The 11792-nt window shown below is 38.2% G+C and overlaps 1 protein-coding gene across 11 annotated transcripts in view; it reads right to left on the bottom strand.

The window, feature by feature from the left end:
- Positions 1–748: 748 nt before the first annotated feature.
- SORCS2 (sortilin related VPS10 domain containing receptor 2) overlaps positions 749–11792 on the bottom strand; it is a 594922-nt gene continuing 583878 nt past the window's right edge. For all 11 annotated transcript variants that reach the window (XM_072037800.1, XM_027457435.3, XM_027457437.3 and 8 more), the window contains one exon: positions 749–11577. In XM_072037800.1, coding sequence (XP_071893901.1) covers positions 11554–11577 — 24 coding nt within the window. In that variant the 3' untranslated portion in view covers positions 749–11553. The remainder of the gene's footprint in view (positions 11578–11792) is intronic.

The raw sequence follows: 11792 nt of genomic DNA, 5'->3' as shown, positions 1-11792 counted from the left end.
CCATATCGCATGGCTGCACAGAATATTCTGGCCTTAAAAGTACAGTGACTTTAGCAAAGAAAGACAGTTCTTGCTAGGATCAGTCACAAGAAAGCACTTTGAGAGCTGGGGCAAAATCCTTGCACACAGCTGGCTCAAGGACAGGTTTGGATTTGCAGACCCTTCAATTTTGTAAGGAGGATGCAGCTCCTACATAGCACAGGCAGGAAGTGAGTGGGATAAAGAAAAGCCAATACAGGTAATAAAGAAAAAATGAGTAAATAAGGAGTAAGTAGTGTGTGAAGATGCCAAAGAAAACAGAAAAGATCCCAACAAAGACACAGGAAGGTCAGAAGAACACACAGCTTTGTTCTATTTATGGCTGTTTATTGCAGGGAGATCAAGGTTAACACCTGCTGAATTCTTTCATTCTTCAGCTAGACAGAAATTTTCAGCCTTTGATTCAGCAGCATTCTGGGAGAACATTTACTTTTCTTTGGCTGTAATTGCATGGCTTCTCTCTCACCACAGAGTGTCACCCTCACACCAGTTATACCGCAGCTCAACTCCACTAGGGGAAGAGGCAAAAAGGAGAGGTCCTGTAATGATGTGCAGGAGGAGGAGATGAGGCTTTGCTGCAGCCTTACCGTACAAGTTTGCTGCTAATGACTTACAAACCAAAATGCCCACAGACTCTGAGGACTGCTTAAGCCGTTTCCCCTCCACAAAACCCATAAGCTGCTTCACAAGAAAACAAAACAACAACAAATAGTTTAGAACCAAATTTTATTAAAGAAAAACCTGTAGTGCAGGTTCTTGGGACAAATGCATACCTTTGGATGCAGTGGAGTACACAGGTACGTATACAGTAGTTTGCCTGCTACATGTTTGGAAGCTGAAAGAGACTGTGATCAACTGTTCTGCACAGTTCATCATCATCATTAAAAGTTGCCAAAAACTTGGTTGTGGACCACTAACAGATACTTGGTTATGTGTGTGCACTACATATTGCACAAGACTTCTGATTAAGCTATTAATTGTGCAATTGAATCACAGTTAAGTGTTACATCAAGCATATTCAAACATATATTTATTTGATTTTTTCTTCTCAAAAACAGCACGTCACTACAAAACTGCCATTAAATGTTACATATTTACAAAAATATACAAATAACACTTTTCCCCATTTATGACAATGCACCAGTTATGGATTAATCTTGTTCTTCCCTTAAGTCCTGATTCCGTATACAAAGAAACCCAGTCAAAGTCAAGGTCTCCCAAAAGAAAAAAAAAAAAGTAAAATAGGAAAAGTCTAGTATGGATTTCACATATACTAAAATGTGCAAAGGCAAAAGGAGAGGACTGCACACTCGCGTCTGTTAAAGGTATGGACTACAGCATACTGATTACTACTAAGAGCCTGTACCTGGACTGGAAGGGCCTCTGTATCAGAAATCCATTTAGAAACACAGTGTTAAGCATTTGTTGACCATACTCTGAAAAAGCAGTTGTGATTAGTTCAAAAACTAAGCGCTGCCTTCATTGTAATTAGCTTATGTGTATACAAAATACATGCACGTGAACCATGGGAGCAGGAATTACAGGTGAAAATCAGTCACTCACCTGCGTGCATATGGATACAGCAAGACGACAACTGATTTTAGCCTGCAGGTACATTTCAAACTCACTGTGGATGAACAGCTTTCTTCTGGAACAAAAGGTTTACCTGACAAATTCTGTGAACCTGCATGGCCATAAATTTGGGCAGAATTTGGCCCTGCAAGGCCTAATAAGTAATTCTCCACATGGAACAACAGGGCAGTGAAGACCACTTTGTGAATCTTCACAACTAGCATGTCAAGCCTAGTTCTTACTTTATTGGCTTTTCTTTCTTTACCAAGACCTGAAGTTCTAATTAGCCTGAAGATATTATTTGAGCTTGGTTTAACTGTCTTTTTTTCCCTTTTACTCCCACAGGCAATGCCAGCAAATCTATATGATTTGTCCGAGTCAGGGATTTGTCCGAATGAGGGATTTTGGACCCACATGTGTTGGAACAGCCACAGATGCAGTGTAAATAAGACCACATAAATCCTTTGCTCTTCAAATGGAAAACTCTCCATTCCAACTCTCACTGTCTCTCAAATCTTTCTCCAATACCGAATCCATTGTGAATTGATATTCCTAGTGTAGATTCATAAGTGCAAAGTTATGGCACTATGATACTTTCATTTAAGTGAGAAAGGGTGATAGCTGATGCCTTCTAACACCACATTTGCAATATACTGGTGTGATATTCTTTAGAACCACCTTCCCTTTTGCAAAAAAACCCCACACCTATGATTAATGGAAGGAGAAATCACAGTAGCTGTACATAATTGTGAATTTAAGTGTTAAGTAAAGCACAAAAGGTGTAAGCTTCCCAAAGCACCCTACCAGCTGATCAAGTTCCCTACCTCTTTCATGCTGCTATTCCTTTGCAATGCTTTCCTTGTATTTTTCTCACTCATACAAAAGAAGATAAAAATGAGTTAATCTTCTTTTGACTTCAAACCAGCTGGCTGGCAGAACCACAATCGGAGAAAAGTAACTCAGAAGAGACTGGGATCAAGAGGGGAGAATTCAAGTGTACTTCTCCATGTGATTAGACTTTCTCTCCAGAGTCCTCTGCCCTGCAGCAAGTTCATCTCATGCCATACACCCATGAGGAAATGATTCATAACATGTCAGTGACAAATAAAGAAAGGAGCTGTACTCAAATGCCTGGTGTGTATAGAAAATATAAGAACTCTGTGTTCCTAAAACTAAAATTTCTAGACACATGTTGAGAAAGTCCAGTGTCTAGTGTTTATCTTTAGGAATACTATGCCTACTCACCAACTTCATCCATCCTCTCTAAACTTTATAAAATTACATGTCATAGAGGGATTCTAGCAAATTACATTTAATCACTATAAATCCAAGACACATAGCTAATCCGTAAAATAACTCTACTCCATGCCTCCTAACTCAGTGCCATTCTAAGGAGGAGCACCATAAAGAAATGGCCTGCAATCATCCGAGGTAAGGCTACATTGGAGCTACCTGTGAAGCACACATACATGCATCCTGGCTGCTGGGAAGCAAATGCTTTTCCATCAAGTATGATATTGCTGTGTGCTCTCTAAATTATAAGCAGAAATTAATGCTGATAATTTAGCATTTTCATGTTCCTGGTGCCGCAGCAATTTAGATTCATGGTTGAAAGCCTCTGTATGCAACCAACAAAACTTAATATATGTGTCATTACAAATTAAAAGAAGCTCCAAAGCTTAAGAAAAATATAACATCAAAAACTTGTGGCAAAATCATACACACTGATTATATTGCCTTTCTCCCTGCATTTCCCTGTCCTGTATAATCTTGTGCTCCTCTCCCTCCTGCATCTCGCTTACATACACTTCCTCTCTAGCCTAGGTTCTATCCTACAAAAATAGCTCTGAGTTTTTCAATTACTTCATCCCCATCATCTTTTGCAAGCTCCCCGACAAGAAGATTCTGCCAAACCCATATGGTTACAGCTTAAACTTGCATATTAATGAGCTTAAGAGAAAGTTATTTGCCTCTGCATCCAGGAAAGGTTGCATACAAACCCGACAAACAAGCCATTCCAAAGACAACTGATCCCTGGTCCTGCTTTTCCCCATAGCAACGGATTCTATCTCGCCTATTCTTCATCTTCATGTTGTACCATTTTATCTAAAAGGCTATGTAGTATCTTGGTCCTCTGCAACCCAAACTGAAATACATATGCAGCCCAATGGCTGTCAGGACATCTCTGCCCAACTTTGCTGCTGTCCTTTATTTGCCAGTTTGAAGGGCAGGCAAAGAAAGCCAGCCCTTGCTGTGTTCCAGGAGGCTCATGCCAACACCGTATCTCCTCCTCGTAACCTGAAGTTAGGCAAAAGGGGGTATTTGGGAAATCATGGGTTTAGTTGTCTACCAATTAAATGTATTTCTTCCAATGAAGAGAGACAGTGAGATCAAGAGAGAAAAAAAATGCTGATTATAGCTTATCACTCCTCCAGGGAGGACAACAATGATCCCAATTTCAGGAAGAAGCATCTGCTCTCTGGGTCAAAGACATGAGAGAAGGGCAGAAATGGCAAAAGGGAAGAGTTCCAGAAAGATTTATAGAAAATGAGAGCCAAAATTTAACATGAAAATATTAAAAGAAATGAAAGTGGGAAAGAAACAAGAAGAAAATGCAGAGAGACAAAACATAGGGACGTACATCAGCTAAGATAATACACCAAAGCTGAGAGAAAAGACAGGGATGGGGAAGAGATGGTGATTCCTCTTGTTAGCATTCAAGACACAGATAGAAACAGAACACAAAGCAAAACAAATGCAAGGAAGAAAGAAAAGTGGATTGTAGAGAACTGTTATCAGGAGGAGGAGGCAGGCAAGGCAGAGCAACAGGTAGCAGCAATAATGAAACAGAACAGCAGGAGAAAAAAGAGTATGGAGCGAAAACAAGGAAAAACAAAAGAGAATGGAAATTCATATAAATTTTCCTATGTAGTGTCACCAATTACTTATCAAAGAGTTCCAAGCATTAAACAATGCAGGTCACCTCTCTGAAGACCAGCATCTCAAAAGATAAACCAAAAAAAAAAAAAGTGCCTTTACCAGCTTTATCAGCAAGCAGAGATAGTAAATTGGGCATTTTACTATGTTTGTGATGATACTCTGTAACTGTAACCATTTAAACATCCTTATGTGTATCTGGTACATACAAACTGTGTATTAAAAAGTTCTCTAGTTTTATCAGTTGTGAATTGCCTACGTGCATGTTACTGCTCTTTGAGATGTATACATTCTGCATGGTGCTGCCTGTTCATAACCCATAACAAGATTGTCTGTCTCAAAAAACATGTGGATACAAGTCTGCTGTTTTTTTCTGTATGAGCTGTCCTCATTAAAAAGCATTGCTTTCACCATTTCAGATAGATTTACTTTCTAAACTCTTTTAACTTAACAAGCAAATGGTGTGAATGAATGTAGATATACATTTAACGAGAATATGCCAATTCTTGCCCTTTGATCTGCAAGAGCAGACAGTGTCAGACAGAAATGAATGTAAATACCAAAAGCTGGCTAAAATTAGCAACAAATTACATAGAAATATAAGACATGCTAAGAAATTTACTTGGAATGCCTGAATTTACCGGTGATCAATAAACTCATTACACCCTTAAAAATATGTGCATCAAAGGCAACTACTGCTGCATGTATTATTGCTGCACAACAAGGCTTTATGTCCACTGCATTGCAACAAATTGTTATAAAGATGCAAATTCTACAGAAACTCAAGAAATCAAGTCTGATTAATTAAGCTCAAGTTTACCTAATGCCTTCAGTGTGTTGCAAGGAAATAATTTTAAACTAAATTACTTGTGTGAAGGAAAAAATCTACTTTTTTCAGGACTACAAAATGTCATTCCTAAAAAGAAAACTAACCTAAAAGAGGGACAAGAATATGCAATTAAGTATACGTATTTGAAGAGATATTTTATATCCATATATATTAAAAGAGAATATTTGAATACAAACCATAACAGCTCTTTGATAAGAATGTTATTTTGTCCAGCATATTCATAGCCTAGCACTGCCTACAGAGCTATATTGTACATACAGAATATGTATTTCTAAGCCTTCCAGTATTTCTCATCTTAAATACTGTCTCCAGAAGATCACCACAGATACTGTCATGTAAACTAGCCGAAAATAGTAATTCTGATAAGCCTAAAACAAGGAAAAAAAGGAAAAAAAAAAAAAGAAAAGAAAAAGAGAGAGAGGGAGAAATGAAAAGAATGAAAATCTTCCAGCTGGTCATACATTGCTTCACAATTCACATTTTACATACTTTGTTACTCCATTTAACAGGAGAAAAAAAAAAAAAAGAAGTACTGAAGACTTAAAGAAATAAGACCTGGCATATTAAAAACCATGAAACTAACTTACTATAGGTATCAATTTCAGGAAAAAAAATGATTCTGCAAATACATTCTTTAGTCTTCAGACCATTATGAAGAACAATTTGCGCAGATTACTAGTCTTTATTTCCCTGACAGTATATATAGCCCTCTGCACTGTATGCAAAATATTTGAAATGAAAGGAAAAAAAATTAGTCCATTAAACAGTTTCTGTTCAAACTTGGGAATCGACTTGTAGGCCATCTAGGCATTGTGAAAACTTTCTGCACTCCCACCAGCTGGAGGTAGCAAAAAGAAAGGGAAGAAAAGCTGCAGAGGCGGTCAGCCAGGTAGGAGGGCTGACTTATGAAAGAAGATTAAAAAATTAAAGAGTGTACAGCTTGACATTTTCCAAAGAATGCAGGGCTCAGCTTCTAATTGCAAAAGCTAACTGGGTGTCTGAGATACATCAAAACTTGTCACTTTGATGACTGTAGTCTGAAAGTAAGTGAAAAACATTATATATGTAACCATGAAAGGAATAAACATTTAAATGGCAGTCAGAGGGCTAATACTGAAATACTGAAAGGAAATGAAGAATATTAAAATATAGACAGTGTTATAAAAATGCTCTAAGCAGACACTGTAACTACTTCTAGACACTTAAATGTTCTTCTAATGGAAGTTTTAGAAAGACTTTCACAGAACAGTAAGATTAGGCTATATGCTAGTCTCAAAGAAAGCTGTAGAATAAATAAGCAATTGGGGCTAGAATAGAGAAAATATGGTAGGAAGCTAGGATGGTCTAGAATATCCATCAAAGTTTTGCATCTCAAAACCTAATATTTATACAGGTAAATGCTAATAAATCTCTTTCTGGTGGTAAGCTGGTATTTTGAGAGAAATTTGCACTTTCTTCTAAAACTCTGAAATTAAAATGAAGGTGGAAACAACACAGCAATATCAATCGACATACAAAAGCAACTCCAACTGTAAATAATTCGATAACGAAATAAAAATTCTTGTCCTCTTTTCCCCAAAGCCACATTAAAACAAACAGCCACATCATAGTTTTAGAGGAAACAAAGGAAAAACCTTCAACTGACATTGTCATCAATGCTACTGATTTAGCAACATTGTATTCAAATTTAAATAACGTTAAAATTCAAAACATATCAGAATCATTGCTTTGTCATCAAAAAGCTACTACAAAGGCAGTAAATTTAATTTCTTAAAAATGAAATATATATACATATATCTTTGAGCATGTATTTATGTAAGGAGGATAGAAACCAATGCAGTCACATTCTGCTACTCTCTATTAAAGAAGCGACATGCCATAATAGAGTATTCCCACTAAAGGGATTTTTCAGCGGACTAAAAACAGATAACCAACATAATAACGTCAGCTGAAGTCTGCTTTGTACTATGAGCTAGTAATCACAAAACATTGATTTGTCTCTGTCTGTCTAGAGGACAGTAATTTAACAAATCATCTACTTTACGTGAATGAATGCTGCTCTCACTGGTCAGTGAAAGCAGAAAACTCAAGAATAATATAATTCAATGAGAATATCCTCAAAATGTTCAAAGAAATTGGATATCAATCGGAGCTATAACAACATCTTGCCTCAGGCTGGCATCTTCTATTTCTTCACAGTTTCTTCACCACCATCTTTTAAAGGGTATAAAAATATACATTGGTTTATATTGCTTTTATTTTTAAGAAATTAATTTACACTGGGGGTGTGTGGTTGTCTGTAAATGTCTTCTGAGCATTTCTGAGCACATTATATGAGTAGACCTGTCTCAAACATCCAGTGTCAAAAGGGAAACCACAGTTAACAACTGTAAATCTTGATGGCTTCACATCAGAACTCCTTGGAGCATTCTTAGAAGTACCAGGTGTTTTTGAACTTGCAAATACATGTGAGTTTAAGAAGGCCACAAGCTCTAAATGTTACCAATACAATACCAGTTTTGTTGTTTCCGGTTTTAGTATAGTTCGTTGTCAATGCTGATAGGTATCATTATATCCAATGGATAAGACTTTTGACAAATAACACTGTAGAAAGCAAGTTTAAGATACTAGGATGCAAATTAGCAAGATCACAGCACATGTTGCAATGCTACTCTGCATATGGTCCAATAACAGCTTTCAACCGAAATTACCTTTTTTTTTTTCTTTTATTCTTTTTAACAGTTATGTACCTGTTTCGTTTATGGATGTTTTACATTTACATATAATTGTGGTTGGTTTCAGTATACTACCTTAAATTACAGCAATAGTAAACAGTTAAAAAAAAAAAAAAAAGGAAATAAAAAAAAGAAATAAAAAGTGAGACTATTAATATTATATACTCACATAATTCTTTCACTCTAAAGGTCCCGGAGAAACAGTAATTACTTTAGCCTCACAATACTCCTGTGAGGATTACTATTAATTACTATCAGCCCCATTTTACAGGTGGGGAAACTGAGGCACATACAGGTTAAGTAGGTTGCCCAAAGTCTGGGTACAGAATCTAGGTACCTGACACCCATCTTCCATTTCTTAGCCATCAAATCACCCTTGCTCACTAACAAGTTTAACTGGAGTACATACGAATACTGCATGTACAAATGCATACATGTGTGCCTAGCAATTGTGCATAGAAAGAACTCTCTGTTCTTTTTATGCATGTAAGAGGATTTTAGATACCTATCAAGGATGTATATATATTTATATAGCCGCTAAGATGTCCTGGATGTAGTTCAAGAGATTCAAAACCTAGTGCTGTGAGAATTTTCATTTAAAGATAAACCATGAATGGGAAAACGGGCATGGTATTTTTCTCAATTTTTAATAACTCATTTTAAATTTATTCTTGCCAAGGAATCAAAGGTTTCCTTTATTATATGCTGGGTATTGCTAATACAGTTACGGTGATACTGACATCTCTTTAGAAAACAGTGCTTTTAAGACATGACAAACCAACCTCACACAAGTGCTGCATGAATCAGATTAATTAGCTTTGAAAAACATTATTACAGGCACTATATTGTGCTGCGTTAATTAGAGTATCAAGCAGTTAAATATTCTATGGTTTTCCAAAAGACTCCTGTTGTCAGAGACACAAATCACCCTGTATTACATACACAAAAGTAGTTGTTAAAGCATAAATTAGATGTGTGACCTAGTTCCAACAGTGTCCTTCACTAATCAGATAATCTGTGGAAGAACGATCCCAAACTAGGATTTCCATCCTACTCCTTGTTCATGAGGCGAATCCCCTACTCACCTGCCCCACACCTACTATAGATTTATTTCACAATTATAAGCAAGCTGTTTGCAATACTATTTTACTCTTTTCCAGCTCATTCCCACTAGAAAGAGCTGAAAGGGCTGGTGAGAAGGGAAAGCCTCTGGTGCAAGAATCCTCAGAGTTTCCAATGCACAGCACATTTTGTATTTGTAGTCTTCAAGAAATGCAGACTCAGACACATGTAACACCTTGGATTTAAGCATGGTCCTTCCTGCATACATGTCAGCTAGAGCACTGCTCCTCTCTGGATCAATTTGCACAGCACTCTACCACTACATAGGCTTTTTTTTTTTTTTTTTTTTTTTGAAAGATTTTTGAAATTATTTTCCTGAGCAGTTTGCAAGCACTTTCAGAATCTTTAACTTTTCCACCCAGGTCCGTACATTAAGTTTCTTCTAAACTAGAATTTCTTGTGCTTTACACATAATCCTGTAGGGTTTGCGAGAGCCTACAGTGCTGCACTGAATTATTACATCACAGTCTGTTGCATTTGACAACCATATGCTCTAGGATATCAACAGCTACATGGAAGAATGACTCCAATGCATGGGGTAATTTAAAGATAGGTATTTTCTGTCTTGCCAGCGCTCATTATTTACTGTTTGTTTATTCAGAAAGATGCAGTTAGCTATCTGCATCCTCCTTAAGCAAGGTGGTGTGGGAGCTTGCCATTTGCATCAGTATGACATTCACTGAGTAAAGAGCTATTTATTCTCTATTGAAGGCAAAAAGTGAAGAGATTATATAGGTTTCTGAGAGGAGTGTCCTAATTCCAGGCAGCTGTGACACAAAGGATGCCAGATGTTTGAACTCATCACACCACAGTCCATTTCCTACATGGCTCCATCAACCACAGGGAAACCAGCAGCGAGCTGCAGATTCACCACACTGCCTCTGCCTGGGGGTACAAAAGTTTAGATTTGGGAACTCTGAGCTGGTCACAAAATTGGGCTTGGGAACCTCCAGGCTGACCCCCGAGACCTTCTGCAGGAGGCTCCTTCAGAAGCCCCACTGCCCAACCTGCAGGAATAGGGTCCGGTGCTGTGCTAGGGACCGAGTGACACCCTGTGGTGAGAGAAAGGAAATACCAACTCTGAAACCACAACCTGTCCTCCCCAGGGCCCTACAGATTGTCAGAGCAACCCAAGCAGAGTGCAGGTTAGGGTTTGCCCACCCCTGCCTCCAAGGGCCAAGAGGCAGGGGAAGCCCCAGGGGTGACACGAGTGGGAAGGGGACTGTGGTGTCCTACCTGGAGGAGAGCTCTGACCTTCCAGGCATCTCTGCTCCAATTATCAAAACAACAACAAAAAACACATACAAAGAAAGAGACCTGAAAGAGGTATTTACACTCTCTGGAAATTTAAAAAGAAGCAGGCCATGAGCACCTCCCCCCCCCCCCTTTTTTTTTTTTTTTTTTTTTTTACATGATAACTGATCTGGCAGCTGCCATCGTCCTAGAGGTGCTTGCTCAGAAGACAAGAAGAGAGCAACTGAAATGACTGTCTGCAAGTGAAGGCACCTGGTCTGGGAAAAGCTTCACGCTGGTGTTTCTCTTTCACATGGGGTAGGATCAGGGTACATACCTATGCTGATGGTTTGTCAGGACTTGCTACACTTAAAAGTGAATTATCCTATAATTATGAGATATCCTAATTAACACTTCACTTCCTGTAATCCACAGAAGGGCATAAGCCTAAATTCATTAGATTGTCTCACACAGTTTTAAGTTAAGAGCTTGTATGGCCTAGGAGTGCATAGGACTTCTTGCTCAGTCCTCTCCCAGTGCAGAACCACTGCTGAGTTATGGCCTTCTGACACAATATCATCGTGAAAACCAACCGTCTATTCTGGTCTAGTCACTTGTTTAGAAATCACCTTTTCAGGCTGAAGAGTCCCAGCCTTCCACTGAATACCTCAGTTAAAAACCTAATTAAAAAGTTACAGTCAATCGTCCTAAAAATAAACATAGAGAACTAGAGCATATACAGGAACAGAAGAAAAGAAGGTGGCATTGAATGTGCCTAGGGCTACAAATTTGCTACCATAGTTTGAATTTGAATTGTAAAGAGTTCCCAGGCCATAGAGTGAACACAAGACGTATTATCCTTCTCCCCTGGTAACTGATGATGAACGCTTTTTTTCCACGGGACTGTTAGGGAACCTTCTCTCCACCAGCATTTACAGCCATATTCACAATTTTGTGACATCACCAGGGAAAAATAAAACAATACAGAGAAGAGTCTTTCGGTTTTTGTGTTCAGCTGTAAATATCAGCTAACCAGGTAACTGTGCATCTCTCTGGAGTTGATGCTCAAAACCACGCCTGAGTGATTGCCTATGAAAATACAGAAACAAAAGACCAGCATTAGTGTATTTCAGGTACTCCACAAGAAATCCCCCTTTTATCGCAGGGACAAGTCAATCACATAAAGAGACTGGCTTTATCAAACAGGTGAAGGCTGGTGCAACAGCTCCGTGTACCTATAGGATACTTTCACTTAAAGCTTTTGCTCATGGTGGTGAGTTTGTGGTGAATTCCTAGGGTTTCTA

This window comes from Anas platyrhynchos, chromosome 4 (assembly GCF_047663525.1).
Source record: "Anas platyrhynchos isolate ZD024472 breed Pekin duck chromosome 4, IASCAAS_PekinDuck_T2T, whole genome shotgun sequence".
In the NCBI taxonomy this organism is placed as follows: Eukaryota; Metazoa; Chordata; class Aves; order Anseriformes; family Anatidae; genus Anas; species Anas platyrhynchos.
Note: the sequence above shows the minus strand (reverse complement) of the source record. Positions and strands in the feature narration are given on the sequence as shown.